General features: G+C 30.2%; 2 protein-coding genes across 2 annotated transcripts; one reads left to right on the top strand and one right to left on the bottom strand.

Moving 5' to 3' along the window:
• Positions 1-2,810: 2,810 nt before the first annotated feature.
• Positions 2,811-4,727, top strand: LOC124935807. The gene is made up of 8 exons (XM_047476233.1): positions 2,811-3,258; positions 3,340-3,420; positions 3,515-3,574; positions 3,707-3,750; positions 4,030-4,072; positions 4,158-4,229; positions 4,323-4,424; positions 4,515-4,727. The coding sequence occupies exons 1-8, from the start codon at positions 2,857-2,859 to the stop codon at positions 4,635-4,637; spliced, it is 927 nt and encodes a 308-aa protein (XP_047332189.1). The 5' UTR covers positions 2,811-2,856; the 3' UTR covers positions 4,638-4,727.
• A 435-nt stretch (positions 4,728-5,162) lies between these two features.
• Positions 5,163-10,979, bottom strand: LOC124934004 (choline/ethanolaminephosphotransferase 1-like). Its single transcript, XM_047474459.1, has 19 exons — positions 10,782-10,979; positions 10,024-10,033; positions 9,865-9,915; positions 9,086-9,163; positions 8,842-8,917; positions 8,715-8,737; positions 8,523-8,626; positions 8,180-8,274; positions 7,819-7,887; positions 7,023-7,092; positions 6,704-6,767; positions 6,382-6,422; positions 6,211-6,295; positions 6,049-6,111; positions 5,916-5,974; positions 5,794-5,846; positions 5,630-5,702; positions 5,463-5,522; positions 5,163-5,390 (listed from the first exon to the last, which is right to left on the bottom strand). The coding sequence occupies exons 1-18, from the start codon at positions 10,916-10,918 to the stop codon at positions 5,501-5,503; spliced, it is 1,173 nt and encodes a 390-aa protein (XP_047330415.1). The 5' UTR covers positions 10,919-10,979; the 3' UTR covers positions 5,163-5,390; positions 5,463-5,500.
• Between the last annotated feature and the right edge of the window lie 9,079 nt (positions 10,980-20,058).

The raw sequence follows: 20,058 nt of genomic DNA, 5'->3' as shown, positions 1-20,058 counted from the left end.
TGCAGACGGTGACAATAAGTTTTGCTTCTGATTAGCCATTACCCCCACTAACTCTTGGAAGCATGCTCTTTACCCTCCCTATAATGATGGCTCTGTTATTTTGGAAAGCGTTAAACTTTATTTGATTAAGTTCTACAAAAAGTAAAACTCAATTATAAAAAGAAGTCTCTACTTCTATATATAATTCGCCTAGCAAAATCACTAAATCGATGATGAAAACAAAATTATTATTATTATTTTTGTTTATTATTAGAAAAACTTCCCTCTAATTGCTAAAAGTGTGATGCAATCCTTAAAATAAAAAATTGAGGAACCGAGGAATTATGCGTTCTCGATCTTCTTTGTAAAACTTGTCTTTCAACTTTTTTCCGAGCATATGAAAGTGATCACACAAATGTTTTAAGTTCAACAGCTTATTACATTTTGAGAAGTTTGATCATAATATTGAATTTAAATACTTTTGAAAAACTATGTTGATACATGTTCAACTTATTGAAAAGACCAAGAAAAAATATAGAAAGATTTTAAAAAATTGCACTTAAATAAAAACATGCATTTTTTTTTTGTATAGATGAGTTTACCTAGAATATATATTGACTCGATCTCTTTGTTCACCTTTTAAAGACCTCAATGGGTTAGATTAATGATTGCCTTGTTATGAGTTTTTTATTTTATTTTTTAAAATTACAAGTGTTAGTGATATTTTTTAATTACAATTAAATAATTTATAATAAATCTGGTCACATTCATTATTATTCTTTTACGAATTTTCATCATTTATTTTGTCATATTCATCCAAATTATAGCTCAATAATTAGATTATTTAAGTCTTTCAAATGATCAGTTTATATGTAAGATTCAAATTCATTAAAAAAAATTAAAAAGGTATTTTCTAGATAAAAGATTCTAAAACCTCATATGTAAATGGCTTTTTTCATGCTTTTGTTAAATCTTTTATTGGATATATTAAAAAAGAGATTAAAAGTCTTTATATATTTAAATGGCAATTTGATTGATCATTTGATGGAGTAATGATGAGATTTAAAATTTTTGAATAAGAAAACACAATCTCCTTTTTGTTTAATTATTTGTTTGTTCATTATTTTTTAAGATAAACCTTAATATTTTAATTTGAGTAAAGTGGCATGGTGGAATAAACAAAACACCCATACTAGTTCATCATGACTTAATCTTTAACACATTAGGCCTTGTTTGAAATGATTTTATATTGGCACAACATATATTCAAGTCAAAATTCTTAATTATGTATTTTAAAACATTGAAATCTCTTCCATGTTATCTTGCTATTAAAATGTGATCATTATATCAATAATGTTTTTGGTCACTAATCACTATGTTTAATATACAAACAATCATATGATATCTTTATTTCTTGAAATTCATTTCAATTAGTTTAAGGAAAATTTTGTCACTATCTAAATGATTATTTAAGTTTGTAAAGACTTTTATTTAATTTACAAATTATTTTTTTAATCATGAATGAATTTAAAGAATTTGTATTTGGAGCAAAACATGGATGAACGAGCTACATACCCTTAATTAAAAGGTTGGAAAGACTCTCTTGATTAAGCTGAAATTTGGAGTACGCCCTCTTTTAGACAATGCCAATGGTTTAAGGCCGTCAACTTATTGGAAAAAAAAGTCGCTAACGCCCCTAATCTATCCGAGTTTAGGTCTAGTTGCGTGTACTTATTTTCATCGAGTTGGTCTAAAGCATGGAACGGTTTAGTTTTGTGCCAGACCTTTTCAGGAAGAGTTAGTTCTCATTGGAAAGAAAGGCCTTTGTATAGGGTGTAGTTAATGTATCATTTTGCTACCAATCTTTACTAACATTTGTTTAAGGTTCCATTTGAGATTAAGTTTAGTTTAAAAATTAATTTCAACCCATGTTTTTCTTATCATTGGGTAGGTTTGTCATTTGAAATATTTCTATTTTTTAAAATTTTAATATTTTATTATTATTAATGATGCTTCAAGTCACTTAATTTGGCTAGAGAGGCTATGCTTATATTAATTTATGTTATACAAATTTTTATTTTGTTTTTACCTTATAAGTTGTAATAAAATATATTTATTCATAATGTATAATATACAATGACATCCCTCTTATTGCCCCCAAATGTTCTCCGCCTCTTCTCGTTGCGTGGGATGAGTTCCTGGGTTCAAGCCTGTTAGGTGAAAATTTTTGCGCCTAGTTAAATATATTTACGGGTTACATACTTAATCCGTTGTCCCATTTTAATTTTTCAAAAAAAAAAAATATGCAATGACATTAATATAATTGAATGTTTATGGTGTAAGAAGGGGCGGATTATATTTTTAATTTTTATTTCTTACATTAAAAAGATATCACATCACCCCTAATTTTAAATTTGTTTTAATATAATTCGATCATTTATTTAACTAATTATTAAAAAATAATAAATTTTTATTTATTCACTCGATGTATTCAAAAAAATTTCGTTACTTTTTTAAATTCACCCTAAATTATTTCCAAGTCCACCACCAATCTGAACCTGAATCCGTCCCGCATATAATTACTATCCCGAACCGATCCCCGGTCAACGACTTTTAAGTTTTTCGATCTTTCTCGATCCCGGTTTAAAGTGGAAAAAATCCTCTCTAATCAATTTGAATCGGTTTTGGTTTTAACGGTTTGGTAGGTTATTTTGTTTGAATGTATTAAACTTTAAATATGATGATAAATTAATTGGGCTTTCAAAAGCCCAATTATTCAAAGATAAGAGTATTTGGTTTCAGCTTACAAAATTCACTCTCCTTAAAAATCACACCTTTGAAGCAGGGGAGAGATAAAAGATCTCTCTCAATCTCTCCATGAATCTCTCCAACCTGCAACATCAACACTTAAGCACTTCAACGATTACCCATCTCCATTCACCTTTATCTCCTTCCCCATTTCTCTCTATACGATTCTCTCCAATCTCCTCTCATCAATACAAACCATCCCTCAAGCTTTTAACTCTCACCACACTTCCATCCCGCCCAATTTCCCTCCTCACACCTCTACGTAAGTTCACCTGTTCAAGTCTCTCTGTAAACGAAGCTCAATTTTGGAGAAACGAAAAAGAACAAGAACAAGATGATGATGATGCTGAGTCTGAGGACTTATCCCAAGAAGGACCCATCTACAGTAAAATACACAGATTGGTGGAGTGTTCTATGTTCGCAGCTGTTACTGGGTTAACTTATTTCCTTAGTAATTCTCTTCAAATTGAGGTACAACCCAGTTTGGTTAATGTATTATCATTTGCTTTGATCGATTAAACTACTCAATTTATGATGGGTGTGTTTATGCAGAATTACTTGGGTTGTTTCTTTGCATTTCCTATTGTATTAACTTCTTTGAGATGGGGAATAGAAGCTGGAAGGAAGAACATGGTGAGTGAGCTACTTTCAATTGTTAGAATTATGGGTTGAATATTGTGATCATGATTCATGAAGATTTCTGTATGTTTTTTTTTTTTTATTATAGGTGGCAACAGCTGTTCTATTGCTTGTTTTATCTGGTCCTGTAAAAGCAATTACTTATGTGGTAAACATTCTTAAACCTTGTTTGGTTTGATTTTGTGTTGAATGATATGATCAGATAGGAGATTTTGATGATTTGATTGTTTTTAGTTCATTATGATGATATTCAACAATTTCAGATGCCCTTAACTTGCAGCTAATGCATGGTTTACTTGGTTTGGCTATGGGAACTCTATGGAGGTATGGTATCATCTAATTCTCTATGAATGTTCATTTGAAAACACTTTCTGGAGCTCGATCTTATGTTCATGAACATTATGTCATAGAAATCAACATCGGGATGAGTTTTGTGCTTTCAAGGAAATTTATCAATATCTTTTTGTCCAAACCCCTATCCATCTTCAGAAAGAGTTTCCAAATAGTTCCATTTTGTATACTTGTTTAGGGTTTAAAAATTGTATGAATTATGAATAACAGGTATTAATAATGAAGGGAATTATTTTTGCATCTTCTTCTCAGGTTGGGAACAAACTGGTGGCTTTCGGTTGTCTTATCTGCACTTGTAAAGCTCTTCCATTCCATCTTTTCGTTCATTATTTGTTTTCGGAAGTGAATATGAAATTTATCCCCTATTCTCGGATTTGTAGGTGCGGTTAGTTGGTAGCTTTGGGTATCTTTTCTTATCGTCGTTCTTAATAAGAGAAGATATACTTGGTTTGGTAAGTCATTTTTACGAATTTCTGTTATAATTTAGTTTAATTTACTTGCAAACTAATAGAAACATTCATCTATGACTCTTGTTTGACTTATAGATTCTTGCTACACTTCACACTTACCTTACATATGGTTTAACTGCATTGGGGATGAACATTACACCGCCATTGAGTGCAGTATTTGGAGTATTCCTTTTCCTGGTAATTATAAACAATCAGACCTCTCTGTTTCTATATAGATCTTGTTTTCGACACAATCATCGGTTGATTTGATTTTATTTGATTTGGCAGGTGATGATTAATTGTGGCTTCTTTGCGTTCTTGCTGCATATTCTTTATTCGGTATTTATTTCTAGACTTGGAATGGATGTTTCTGTCTCCCTACCTGGTTGGTTACAGAAATCAATGACTTAATATAAGAAGAAGATATATGCATTCTTACTGTATTATTAGTCTATGTAATTCACAACATTCTCATTCAAATATAAAATGTCTTATATTTTTTAGTCTAAATTTGCCTTTTTTAATAACAACTGTGATGCATAATTCTAGAATTACCCCCATTGAAGGAATTAATATGATCCCATACTACCAAATAAGCCAAGATACCCCATTAACTATTATACATGATGATCTTGAGTATTCGTATGTTCACTCGTTGTAATTGTTGGGCCGAAAGAAAATGCAAGTGTGATAAATATATATGATCAATCTCCATCGAGAATATGTACATTATGAGAATGTAAGTTAGTACGACACAAAAACTAATGTGAAATTTATATTAATGTTGTTTTGAACCAGTTAAGACTATTCAAAAGACGTTTAATAAAAAAGAAGTCGTAGCTTAACCCTTAAACGGTAAGAGTCATGCCAACTTTCTAAATTCAAAAAACAAATCAAGACCGAAGTTTAAGATAGAGGAATTGAAACAAAAATTGCACAAATGGTGTTTCATGCTGTATTCGAAAACAAACAAAAAAAAATCTGGAAAATTCAACAGTTGCTTAGCGATGAAAGCAACAGTTTGAACCAAAATACAAACAACATGCATTTCTCTCACAAACATACACTTCAATCCAATCTAGTTACATCAAACTATGTAATACAAAACTATCGTCTGTTTGGGTATTCTTCACGAAACTGATTGCTACATATAATACCGGCTAGCTGGAAACAAATAGAACTAGATTAAAAACCCAATCTTTTTCGATAATAAAGGTGTTGAAGTTATGAACAAACCTGGACAAAACCCAAAATAACAGAAAAGACTGTATTTTTCAAGCTTCTTTCCTTGTTATCCTGCAAATTCTCAACATTAAAAGCCGAAAAGCTTAATCAAATGTGTCTGGTCGAAGTATTTTAGTCGCAACATATTTAATGAATGAATAATTAGTCGGATTTCTCACCTGAAACAAGATATCCCGAGGGCTTCTGTTATCTCATGAATAACCGATGTAGCAAAATGCAAATAGAGTGAAGCTGAGTAAGCAGGAAGGAACAATAGTGTCAGCAAACCAAAAAATATATTATTCATGTCAATATTTTTTTTCCAAAGTAAACAAAAGGATACCTGTATATGCACAGTAAGCAAGAAGAACGTATTTCTCATCAACTGTAGGGATTCTGCAAGAACCGAAATAATTCCATAGTAACATAACCAAATGATTTCAATAAATAAATTATATAACTTACCCATCGTTCAACCTAGCAGTCAGAGCATTTGCAATGGCGAAAGGCAAATAGAATAGAGACTACAGGCGAAGAAGAAACGCGATTGTTAGAAAAATGAAGAAACTGAATTTCTTTAAAAAATATTCATGCATACCATGCACATGCTAGTTTTTAATCCTTTTGGCTCATGACAAAGGTGAGACAAAATCATTCTTCCCTGTAAATACAATTTTACAAAAGAAAATCATGGATCCATCAGAATTCCAAATGTTAGCAGTAAATTAACCATAAAAAACATATATGCAAGTTGTCTTACCACAAGGAACCCAAATGCAAGTCCAGTTCCGACAACCACCAAATGGGGATAGTTTCCGAGTATATCATTGGGAGACAATAAATCCCTACAAGAGTGGGACTCGTTGTCAAAACATTTTTCTTCTTCTACCAAACGAGAAAACTACGAAAGAGACGAGCATTAACAATTTACCAGACGATTATTCCTCCCATGAGCACAAGGAAGGGGAAAAGCTGACAAGAGAGGAATAAAGAGAAAAAAAATATTAATATAAAATAAAGTTAATAACTTAAGATTGGAACTTTTAAGGACGGAAAATGTATCAGACTCTTTAGGTTTGAGAATTTTGGGCTCTTAGCTATTAGTTGGTGATATCATTGTAAGGGTTCTGTTTTCATTCATATACATGTTATCGAAGGAATCCTAACACAGGCAGATTATTTATAATTCTGAAATAATATGCTTCTTTAAAAAAAAAAAACTTAAGATAGCAACAAAAGGAAAAGGTTTCTACCATGGCCAATGCACGGAACATGCTCCCGTTCTTTGCAAGAACAACCTTGTGTACATTCTGCACACTGCAATGGAGCAAACACATTAAGAGTTCATTTGTAAAGAAGAATAAACTTGGTGTAAGAAAACTGAAAAAGTAAAATAAAAAATGAAATGAAATGATTTTCCCATATTAAGACATCTAAATTTCCATTTGTAATTTTGCTAATATGCATAAGATATCTTGTGTGACAGCCATGGAGATAGATAGGTAGATAAAAAGACTGTCAACTGTAAATCACAACCCTAAACACGGTTAAGAATATCATGCCAGCACTTACTTGAAAGATACTGTAGGTATGACTGCAAATGCTACAGTTGAAAATAACAAAACCATGTATAGTGGGATATCTGAAAAGAATAAGATGAGTATTAAATTTCAAATATTGAGTTTTAATAACAATGTTGTTAAAATCATGCAGCTTCAGAAATTAGTACAATAAGGCTTAAAAGGAAAATTTAATAGATTAGATCAAAGAAAAGGAGACAAAGTCTAGGGTAGCTTGCTTTTGGAGAGTGAACAGTTGTAGAAGGACACATCTTCTACCATGAATCAGTTGCAGGATAACTAAATGGTCTTCATCATATAGAGTAATATAAAATTGAATCACATGATATTCCAAGGTTAATACTGGCCAAACAAAGAATCTGAAAACAGTCTAATCATTTTTCATGAAGAAACGAAGTACTTATAAAGTTTCTAGACAAAGAAGAAACTAAGAACTTATACTGTTTCAGGGGAAAAAAATCTCCAAAAAAATGTTTGAGGGAATACTGGAGGCTACAAAATGATGATTGCTCCTTCAAAATGTATTTGAAAATCTTGTCAAAATGTTGGGTGGATTAGTCCAAAAGTAGCATACTCAAGAAGAATTGTTGTACCATATGCACATAACGAATGTGGATCTGTCTATCACTGAGTTATCAAAAGTATCGTAATAAATATCAGATTTCAGAGCATGGTTAGTGGAAGCATGTAGGTACAACAATGACAAATTTGTTACCTTAGACAAACAAACATGGATTTCAGAAATACCCTTCATGAAAATATACCTATAATCCTTCCGTAAATCTTACCACTAATAAATGGAATCCAACTCAGGAGAGGCACAAACTCTCCCAGACTTTGAGCCCACCACTCTGAACCTGAAACATGATTAGACAAAGAACCGTGTTGTAAAAACCAAGAAAAAAACAATTATATGATGCAATTTACCAATTTAACATGGCTTGATGGTTCAGGTCAAGTGTTTCAAGACAAGGCATAAACAATGTGTATTATTAGAATGCGCATTCACAACAACTCTATTGATACAAACTATATAACATTTAAAATAAAATAAAAAGTAAAGCTGGATCTATGATAAAACAAGAAAGTTTCCTAAGGGAAATTATTGATGGTCTTTAGTTAGCATATCCACATAAGCAAAGGCCTTACCAACTATAGCTGTGAAAAAATGGATCAAATATATCATCATGAGACCTTCCGTAGGCCCATTGATTGCTGGAAGAATAAGAGAATTGGTGAAATAGCTGCAACAACAATAATAATAATACATTACTGATGATGTAAACATTAATCTGGACAATACATGTTAGCTTTGCCATTATTCCATGATGTACAAAAAGAAGTCCAACAATTTCGACTTGCTAGATGTTTAAATGAGCACGATAACAAAAATTCTGTGGAAATATAACAAAGGATTCTTCCCAAAAACAGGAAGAAAGAAAGACATAACTAACATACAACATTATATGATGCAAGTTTCACAATCGCTTACTGTTCCCATGTAGCAAAGTAAAATGGAATAGCCGCTGCCACCCAAAACCAGAAAGCAGTTCTTCCACCACACATGAGAGTACTCGCAAAGGCCAATCCCTCAAACTATAAAACAAGGTAAGCCATCAGTGAACAATATATTTTGTTTCCATTTCCACAGAAGAAATTGTTCACTCAGAGGGGAAGTACTTACAGCGCAGGCAAGTGCATCACACCCTGCAGTTAGAAATAAATTCGTATATCAATATTGACAAGGCACATGGTATCTACATTTTTAAACAAAACAATAAAAATGTCTAATCAGAACATAATAACATTACCATGATCGAAGAGCTCTCCTAGGGGACTGGATGAGTTTGTTCGTCTTGCTTGCTTCCCATCAACAGCATCAAAAGTCTTCATTGCAGTTATATGTCATAAATGTAAATATTTTAAAAGGAGAAAGAGTGTAGTTATAAGTGGCCACAGTTAAAAATCAAATAGTTTGGACTGATATAATGCAATAATAGGTATATCTAGAGATTTGTTCTGAGATAATATTATGTGCAGGAAGTGTCAACTGACCTGATATAAAAAGAGAAGCAATCCGTGAGCAAAATTAACCCATCTTGGAGGAGGTGAATCCAAGTGCGATGAATATACCTAGAATATGAGAGATTGCAGAATCATAAGATTATAATGGAACAGAAATTCTTAATCTTAGGGAAAACAGCCTAAGATTGGGTTCTATTATATGAGGTATATATGGATAATGAAATTTCTGTTTACCTGCTACATTCTTTACATGCTATTAAGGTCCATTTATAAAAAACAAAAACTTGTGATTCTTGTCCTCACTTAAAACATTTAAAATGTTATTCATGAATAAACCTTCTCTTTTTACATTCATTTCAGCTATTTCTGTCTTTGAACACCAATCTTCCACCAATCTTCTTGATTAAAATTCAAGTCATGCATCCAAACCAAATGCAATAGGCAAGGGTACTGAATACATATAAATCATTGGATATTCTGATTTAATCATCTATGCTAAAATTTTAGACCCCTCTACCCTGATTAATCATTTTATTCCCTGCAATGAAATCCCACTGAAGGTGCCAACTCGCCTAAATGATAAGATTTTTTTCTTCGTTAGAAATGTAAATTGTATGTAATCTCCAATAGTTCTCTGGATTTTCTGAATTTTTTTATTCCTTCTTTAGTTCCAGAAATGGATTCTTGAATTCTAAACTTGAGGAAAGAACAGTAGCTGGTACAAATTAAGCCAAACAATATTGAAACACCAATAGAGTTTTTATCAGTGCTCATTAATGTAGCAAATTAGGGACAAATAAGAAACTCACATAACCAAGTAATGAAGAGATAACCAAGAACATGAAGCCCATAAGTGTTATCTGAAAGAAAAAACAAACAAAAGAACATCCAATTAGGATAAAGCTGATTAACTAAGCCCAAACTAAATTAGCTTCATTATACAAGGGAGTCAGAGAACAATATGTTACCATATTTGGTCTGCAGCAGCATCCAACATGCAAAAGTACATAATAAAATACCAATTAGATACTAAAATTCACATAAAAATTATAGATATATATATAGCAGGATCATTTCAAAACAACAAGTACAAGCAATAAGAACATTACATCATGGATACATGCAAGATTTATAATGTAATTTTTTCACTTGCTTTCAGTTATTTGTTATGTTTATGTTTATTCGTCTTCATATCAGAGGCTTTTTCTCTTTCCCTACTTCCTTTCTTTCTTGAAACATTGTTTGTATTTGCAAGAAGTCTATTTTCACTGCACTTCAATAAAACAAAAGTTTCTAAAAAGAGAAGAAGAAGCTTTTGATATCAACAGAAAGATGCATCAAAACAAATATAAGAAGCCTGTGTAACGCAGAAAATCCTCAAGGCAATGAAGCACCACAGGTCCACAGCACTCTTAAAAGTACAATCACTACCTGCAACTTCTTAAGTAACTAATCTTCTTGCAGCATGATAATACTAAAATCAAAACCACAATTACAGAATAATGCTCATGAAGGTAAACCACAGATCAAAACTAAAATGTTTAAGTTAACTGTTCCTCACTTGCATAAATAGTTAAGTTAGAAGAAGATCAATAAAACAGGATCTCACTTCAATATACTACTTACAAGTTACAAATTACATCTCCTCTGAAAGCTTAAACATGAAAATGATCCTATCAATAAATACTAGCCAAATCAGGACACTATAATATGAAGGAACACTTACGGCATCCAAAGAGGGAAGATATTGACGAAACGACTCCAGAAAGGCTGCAATACATATTTAGCAACATAAGAATGATCCACGCCGCTATACTTATACCTATGAAGCGCTTGAACGCCATTAACTCCAATATAACCCATGCTAAACTCAGAAACTAAGTGTTCTACAAGTTTGTATTGATTTCAAATTCTCCTTCACAACCTGCAAACATGAAACAACGAGTATACTTTGATTCAGAACAAAACAACTTGATTCAAGCTCGGTAACCGCTCACATAAGGAAAGAAACGAACGATTTAGAGATTTATCAGTGATTGAAACAGAAACAGAAACAGAAACATGAAGAAATGAAGTTTGAAAACAATACAAAGAGAAGAAACTTTACCGAATCGAATAAAAGATAAGATCGGCGAAGAACAGAGTAAGAAAGAGAGAGAAAACGGAGCTTTGGTTTTTGATTATGATTCTAGAGAATATCTTTATAGCTTGCTTGAGCGTGGGAAAGAGACCGACTATCACCGAAAACTTTAAGCTATGTGAAGAAGGTGGGAACATTCTATTATTGTTAAGAAAAAGTAATTTAAAATATTAGGAATATAACCAAATTTATTAAGCTTTTTTATATTTTTAAATATTATTTTAATAAATATACAGTCAATTTCTTTTTAAAAAAAATATTATTAATAATAAAAAAAATAAAAAAGTATGTTGAATTATTATAATATTAAATATAATAATTATTAATGATCATATGGTTGAGATTGAAGCTCCTTTTTTATTCATTATTTAAATTTTTATAACTTTTTTTTAAAATTAAAATAAAATTTGTCTTCATGTAAAATATTGTTAACTTAATATCTACCTAACATTTATAAATAAATAAATAAATAATTATAAAAAAAGTATATTGAATTATTATAATATTAAATATAATAATTATTAATGATCATATGGTTGAGATTGAAGCTCTTTCTTTACTCATTATTTAAATTTTTAAATTTTTTTTTAGAATTTTTTTTTAAAATTAAAATAAATTTTGTCTTAACGTAAAATGTTGTTCACTTAACATTTATAAATAAATAAATAAATATAAAAAAAGTATATTGAATTATTATAATATTAAATATATTAATTATTAATCATATGTTCAGATTAATACTCTTTTTACTTTTCATACAAATTTTTGAAAAAAAATATTTAAGTTAACGATATAAAATGTTAACTTATTATTTACGTAACATTTATAAATAAATAAAATAAGTTGTGTGACATTTATAAATATTATAATAATTTTATTAGTTAAAATTATTGACATAGTATTTTTTATTATTTTATTTTTTTATCTTTATAAATATTTCTTAAATAATAAGTTAACTAAGAAATCGTTAAGATAAAATTTGTTTTTTTTTATAATTTTAGAAAAGACCTAAAAGATAAGATTTGAAGAAAGAAATTGAAATCTTAATGGATCACTAATAAGAAATCTCAATTATAAACCATTTCACTCTAAATTAAATATTAAATAAAAATTTCTCACAAAAACCAATTAATAAGAATCAAAACTAAAACTGTTAATTTATTAAAATATACTATTTCCACTTTATTCTACATCATTAATTATAAATTCCATTAATTGAAAAAATATAGTTTGATTAGTTAAGAATGATTTTAAGGAATTTATTATTGTGGTTGAAATTTATAGTACTTTTAGTTGTTGTGATAATTATTTTATCAATCACATCTTGACTTTATAAAAATAATTATTTATTGTAAGTGTGTGTTCATTTTTTCTAAATAAAAAATTATATGTGTTATCTTATGACTTATGAGAGAACTTTAGAGTTAAGCTAAAATTTGCCCTCTAACATTATTTAACTTGACTCTCTATACAATGAGATTGTAAATTCAAACTAAAATTTTAAAATCAAATTTTTTATGTTTTTTTACTGGTTTTTAGTTTGTTTTATTTAAATGTATTTATTGGGAAAAAAAAGTTATTTAGATTAATAAAAATGACATTTTAAATGTTATTAGAATTGTCCAAAAAGAAAACCCAAATCAAGGAGGGAAATTGAAAAGGAGATTTATCTACTTTTAAGACAGATTCCGGAATATATGCTTAAAGATGCCTAGAATTATATTCTCCATATAATAATAATAAAAACAAATAAAAAATATTGTTTAGTTAGAAATAGGAGTTTGTTTTATTTCCTTATTAAGATGAAATTGACAATTAACAAATGAATAATTAGATTATTGGGATGATTAGGATTTATGTTATTTCGATTTTTTTAATAAATTTAAATTGACTTGTATTTATCATTGAACTTATTGAATGTATCATTCTTTTTTTAATAATCTATTTTAAACATTCAATTAACTGATTTTAAAACATTTTTCTAAAAATATTAACATAATATAACAACTTCAAACAATTTGTATTATTAAATAAAGACTAAAAAATCTAATATATAGTTAATAATAAGAAGTTTTTCAATCAATCGAGTTAAATGTTCACCTCTATTGTATTATAAAAAAAATTGAATATGATTTAGTGAGAAGTTATGAAAGTTTAAATGATTAAGTTAACCTCATTTAAATATTAATTAAGTATTAAAAAAATTAAAACATGATTACATAATTATTTTGTTGTTTTATATATGTGCTTTTACTATTATAATTATGTCTTATTTATTTCTCTATCTAATGAATCAATGATAATAAAACCAAAATTCAAAGTGATTTTCATCTAAATATATATATAAAAAAAGTAGATTTCAAACAAGGACTAAAAAAATGAAATGCATTAATGGGTTCTTTCTTCACATATAGACGAGGGGGATCAAAACAATAATAATATCAGAATTCAGAAGTTTCATCGAAAGCACCATTTTCGGTAAGTTTGGAACTATATGTAGCCGTAGGGTTGGTTTGATTCCATTTTTTAAATCTACAATAATTCATATCTAAATTGTTCTATTCTTTAATATTGTGTTATTTGACTATCAATTACTTTATAAAAAGTTAATAATTTGTTCAAGATTTAGTATCATATTAAAAATGATTTGTGTAACGTTTCACACATATTTAATCCAATATCAGTTATATGTTCAACGAGGGCGGATATATGTTCAAGTCTACCTTGGTCGTAACACTAACACGGGGTAGCACAAAATATTTTGTATATAAATGATAATAATGATGGGAAAATAACTTCGTTATTGATAGTTTTTCGTTGCTAAAAGGAATTAGTGACAATGAACTAGGTGTATTTTGTTTGTTTGCTTGATATTATTATCATTTTAGCCCGGATAAATTTTATGAAAACATTTTAGCCCGGGAATATTTTAAATCATAACTCCACCCTTAATGTTTGAGATGTCCAATAAAGTTTAAAGTATAATTCTTTTGCTATATTTTATGTTATGAGAATATTGTTCTTTGCTCCACTAGTGAAAAAAGGGTAATTGCCGAGAGTACAATCTCTCGGTAATGACCCCATATATGTCGGTATAACACTAATACCGAAAGTTTAGGAAACTCTCAGCATTCGTCGGTATAGAGGCTTTCGGTAAATCTATTTGGGTGTTTCCCGAGAGATTTACAAATTTCGGTATAGAGATTTTAAAATGTATCGGTTTAGACACTAGAGAGAAAAACCAAAAGTTATAAAAAAAAATCGGTATTGTCCCAAGAGAAAATACCGAGAGATAATAGATCATCTCTCGGTTTTTTAGACGAGAGAAATACCGAAAGTTTTTCGAAAAACTTTTGGTATTTCTCTCAAATGAAAAACCAATAAATAATTGATAATCTCTCGTTATTTTCTCTTGGGACAATACCGAAAGATTTTCTTATAACTTTCGTTTTTTTCCTTATGTGAAAAACCGAGAGATAATAGATCTTCTCTCGTTTTTTCACTCGAAGGAAATACCGAAAGTTATTTGAAAGTTTCGGTATTTCTCTCGTCTGAAAAACTGAGAGATGATCTATTATCTCTCAGGTATTGTCTCTGAAAATGACTCAAATAGGACATCCATTTTTTACGCAACCAAAACATGTTATCAGCCAAACCAAAACATATACAATACCATTCATAAAAAAAATTATAATTCCAAAATTATGTTATCAGCCAAACCAAAATGTTTACAAATGCTCAAAAAACAACTACAAATGTACTAACTAGTTAGGGGCCTTGAAACTGCCTCATTAAGAATGCAATTTGTTGTTTATATTCCTCCATTTGCGCAGCCCTTTGCACCATATCCGCCTCCCTTTGCGCCATTTTCGCATCACTCCTTTGGATTTCCTCCACTGTCGATGACATTTCTCTCATTTCTGCCCCAAAGTTTTTCATTCTCCTCCACCAACAACCGATCAGTGGCTCGTTGAGTATTGTTGTCACTCCGTCGATCCTCTCGAAAGTGTGTGGATCGGACGCCGGATCCCATATTGATCACTGTCTCATGCAGTTGACGTCCAAACACTTTCTCCGTCAAGTCGAAGTCGGAGATATCCGGTTCGTTGCTTCTTACTTTTTCCATCTCCGCCTGCACATTTGAAATTAATTTTCATTCATATAAGCTATATATAATTTTATTAAATTTACAATTAAAGTCATTTAACTTACGATCTTATCTTGCGCCCGTACGTCCGGATCAGGTTGGGGTTGTATTTTGTAGCTTTCGGGGTACGGGTCCTCTTAAAAATTTCAACGAAAGCTTGTTAAAATAAATGATTTATGAAATTAGTAACATTATTTATATTAAGTTATTTGAAATAATGTAAATATCAAATCTTCTTCCACTTGTGAAAAAGGCATATTGCCCGTATGATGCGGGAATTTCAATTTATTTATGTTCTCTACATTTATGTCACTGTTTCTTTGCATTTAAAATATAAAATGAAGTTAGAAACTAGTGTTATTAGTTTTTATTTCAATTATGAAACTATATCTTAAATTTATCTGTGAAGTAATGGTGTCTACACACGAACTCTCAATTGGCTAAATCGTAGTCTCGTGGGGAATCGGTTAGTACCGTTGCCTCGTCTCCTTGATGAACCCAAATATTATCAATGTTCAAATCAGAGCGTCACCTATCCCATATCTGTTTGGCGTGTGCCAATCCGGTCGGTCGATATTGATTAATAGGACCATTTGTACTCTCGAACGGATCCTAAAAAATAAAACATTCAAATGTTATAAAATTTTATTTGAATGTTAAATGTATAGTTAATTTATCACTCTCATAGAAACCAAAATGAATTCAATTGGTCAGCACTTAATGCCTTCCACTTGAGCAGACGGTGTGAGATGACTGAGGGGGCCTACACCACTGACCCTAAATGTCTAGACAACATGCGTCTATCTTCGTCAATTGGCCTCTCATCTACATCTCTGAAACTTAGAGCAATCTTCAATCCCGGTGGCCTCCTTGATAGAGCAATATTCTTGTTATTCCCCCATCTCTTCCTAGCGGAAGAATCTACAAAAATAGCAAATTCAATATTATGTGTAAATCAATATAAGCAATAAATATGTGTAAAAATGTTACATGTTGATGCATTATTGTCATGAGTGGACTAATTCTCATGATCATCCTCTTGATCCTCCTGATTCTAATCCTTCTCCTAATCCTCATGATGATGCTCATCCCCCTCAAGCGTACTCACAATAAAATCTCCAACCTCATCCTCATCATGTGTACCACCTACTGGGTCAGCACTAGCTAACGGCTCCACAACAAACACTGTGTCTCTGAAAGACTCGCCTTTGATCGTAAGGTGATCTGCCTATGCAAGCAGGTTCTGGAATTACTTATTTAGTTTCTTTGGAGTTTTCCATATACTCATCCAAGGCTCCCTTTGACCACCAACCATCATGCAAACACATACAATTAATAAATTGGAGAATAATTAAAGTAAAAACATTAAAGTAAAAATTTTAATATAATTAATCTTAACTAGATATTTGTAAACCATAGATTTATTTTTGCCACAATCTTCCAACCGGATCGTGATGTCATATCAGGGGCATTATATACTTGTTTTGTTTGATTCGCTAATATATACGATTCTTGACTTTGAGTTTTCAAAATCCGGTTTACATTTATACTTACGAAGCCATATTTATCTACTTTCACTCCTCGTTCCCCGGAATGTGTATCAAACCACTTACATTTGAATAGGACAACTCGTTTGTGAAAAAAGTATTGTACTTGGATTATGTCTGTTAAAACTATATAGTATGACATAGTATCTGACCCGATGTACCCTTCAACAACCACTTCGCTGTTTTGAGTGGTCAAACATTCGTCGTGTTTTTTTGTATAAAATTTGTATCCGTTTATTTACACCAAACATACGTACATAAGTACATAGTTGGACCCAAGCCTAAATTCTTAAGATCTCTTGATATATTGTTATCTTCTGCTAATTGGGCGACCTATATATACATTCCAAAATTCCATTTGTAAATTATAGAATCAAAATAAAATTATAAGGTATGGTTATGAATCTACTAACTCTATTATTAAAATATGTGACATATGTTTCTCCACGGGACTCATTGTTATTGCAATCCTGCATATACTCGTTGCGCATGTGTCGAATATTAAATATCATAATCTTTAATGCTAATTAATAATACGTACTGTAACAAATAAATATTGAATCTTACATTTAAAAAGTTCTGCTTCGGGATAATTTTTCAAAATGTATGAATGAGTTGTCACTCGATCACTATAATCCAACTTGTATATTTTTCCGTTGGATAGTTCTTCCAACGATGAAAATATTGAAAGACCCGAAATTGAACTTTGTGAAGTTTTGTGCACGTTCTTGGTCTTCCTCATCTAGATACCTAGAACATAGACTAATACTTTCATTTAGAAGATAACTCTCGCTTATTGAGGCTTTGGGGTGGTTTTTATTTCGCAAATATCTTTTCATTGTACCCATGTAATATTCTATCGGATACATTCATTGATACTGGACAGACCCCCCAAGTAAAGCCTCAAATGACAAGTGAACCAGGAGATGCATCATGATGTCGAACATTGATGGTGGGAAAATCATTTCAAATTTGCAAAGTGTCGTTATAATATCCAAGTACAATTGTTCGAAGTCCGCTGCAATCAACTCTTTGGAGCACAACAAACGAAAGAATATGGACAAATTTACTATAGCATCATACACATGATCTGGAAGTAATCAACGGGTTGCTAAAGAAATAAGATATTCCAATAAAATGTGACAATCATGACTTTTTAATCACATAATCTTCTTCTCTTCCAAATTTACACAACCTCCAATATTTAAACAAAAAACATCAGGCAACTTAAGATCTTTCAAAAATTTACAAAGACGTTGTTTATGATCCGATGACAAGGTGAAAGGCGCTTCTAGATAATGAATCACTCCGTCAACATTTATAGGATGTAACCAGTGTTTTATGCCCAAGAGTTGTAAATCTTTACGGGCTTTAAGATCATCCTTAGTTTTCTCTTTCACATCCATCATTGTTTCAACATGCTATCATAAATATTTTTCTCAATATGCATGACATCTAAATTATGTCTCAATAATACTGATTTCCAATTTATAAAAACATTTTAGATTCATAACTCTACCCTTAATGTTTGAGATGTCCAATAAAGTTTAAAGTATCATCAGTTTGATGTATTTTATGTTATGAGAAGATGATTCTTTGTTAGCTCTATGTTTGAACTAACATGTAAACATTTGTTTAAACTCTATTCTATAACAATAAATTGATAGAAAGTTATGATTTGAAATGTAATGATATTTATAAGTTTTTCTTTCTTCTTATAACCAATATAGTATTGGATAGTGTCTAATTTTTCTTTCCATGGTTGAGATTTGAGTTAGTGTATATTTTGTTTGATCCGACATCTAGTTTAGTTGAATGAATTTTTCGTCCATATTTTTTATAATTCAAATAATATTCCTGGTGTGTCGTGCACTTGAATTGATGTTATTATTTGTTATGTCCGACGTCCTATTTAATTGAATCGAATTTTTTGTCCAAAATTTTTATAATCAAAATAATACTTTCAACTTTTTGTGGGTCGTAGCCTGCTCATACTCATCAATTGTCTTGGTGATATTTTATTAAATATTTGTATATTCTCTTCTTAGTAACAAATAATATAGAGTTGTCATATTTGAGTTGTTTCCGATGGTAATAATTTGCACTTAAAACTAAATCATAAATCATAATGTCATAATGCCCTAGATCATAATATTTGTTCCTCATATATGAAAGACAAGAGCGAAATATATATCTAGATCCTTAGACATGATGTTTGGATAAAATAGTCTTTCAAAAAGGCAAAAATTCTTAATTTTCTTTATTCTCGGTGATGGAGATTCAGAAAAAGAGAGCCCATGATAAAAAAAAAAATAGTTCTTTTTATTCATGGCTTTATTCCCTTAATTTTCTCTTATGTCTTTTGACGTCGCATTATTAATAACCGTCTTATTAATAACCACTTCATTAATAAATGGTGTTGATTTCTAATCTGGCGCCAAATTAGAAATATGCATGTATCATAGTTTAACATATTCATGACAATAATGTCCTTAAATCAAATCATAAATAAACTTAAATTACAAAATATTGACTTATTATATTCAAAGAATATATATCTATTTAAATGTCCCATTAAATTCTAACCATTTCTCTTTTGAATAAAAAAAACTTTTATTTAGAAACTCTCTTACAAATAACCCTTTTGAAGACAAATTCCATTCACGTATTGGCCCTATGATAACCCTAATAAACTCATGGGCTAGGGTATACCAACCCCAACTCATCATTCTACTCATAGGTGAACGGCCAAACTAATATGTCAAACACATTTTTTCTTCTTTTAATTTTGTTATACATAAGAGTCAATCATTTACAAATTAAATATAAGTGAAAACAACTTTTCGAATCAATATAACTAGAGCAGCCCAATAGTCAGGGTCATAATATTTTATATAGATGAGTTTTCTCTGCTTGCTCACTCAATAAGCTTACACTCAATAATATGTAACTCAAACAATTTTGTATTTTGAGTTCTCCTAAAAAAAATTAAAATTATTAGATCTTCTCTATTGAAATTTTGATTTTTATAAATTTGTTATAATATTTAACATCTAAATTCTCATTTAGTTGTGTTTTGAATTTTTAAATATTATTTTATATTATTTGTAAATTAATATTTTATAAGTAACCCTCTATTTGAATTAACCAGAATTAACATTTTATAAAA

This window comes from Impatiens glandulifera, chromosome 4 (genome assembly GCF_907164915.1).
Source record: "Impatiens glandulifera chromosome 4, dImpGla2.1, whole genome shotgun sequence".
NCBI classification, from domain to species: Eukaryota; Viridiplantae; Streptophyta; class Magnoliopsida; order Ericales; family Balsaminaceae; genus Impatiens; species Impatiens glandulifera.
This window is presented reverse-complemented; position numbering and strand designations above follow the sequence as displayed.

Excerpts from the sequence above, each read along its gene's own strand:
- LOC124935807 (XM_047476233.1), top strand. The coding sequence starts at position 2,857 with ATGAATCTCTCCAACCTGCAACATCAACACTTAAGCACTTCAACGATT. Across the intron at positions 3,575-3,706 it reads TAAAAGCAATTACTTATGTG|CTAATGCATGGTTTACTTGG; the intron begins GTAAACATTCTT and ends CTTAACTTGCAG. Across the intron at positions 4,073-4,157 it reads CGGTTGTCTTATCTGCACTT|GTGCGGTTAGTTGGTAGCTT; the intron begins GTAAAGCTCTTC and ends TCGGATTTGTAG.
- LOC124934004 (XM_047474459.1), bottom strand. The coding sequence starts at position 10,918 with ATGGGTTATATTGGAGTTAATGGCGTTCAAGCGCTTCATAGGTATAAG. Across the intron at positions 8,738-8,841 it reads AGGAGAGCTCTTCGATCATG|GGTGTGATGCACTTGCCTGC; the intron begins GTAATGTTATTA and ends TTCTAACTGCAG. Across the intron at positions 7,093-7,818 it reads TTGGATTCCATTTATTAGTG|ATATCCCACTATACATGGTT; the intron begins GTAAGATTTACG and ends TATTCTTTTCAG.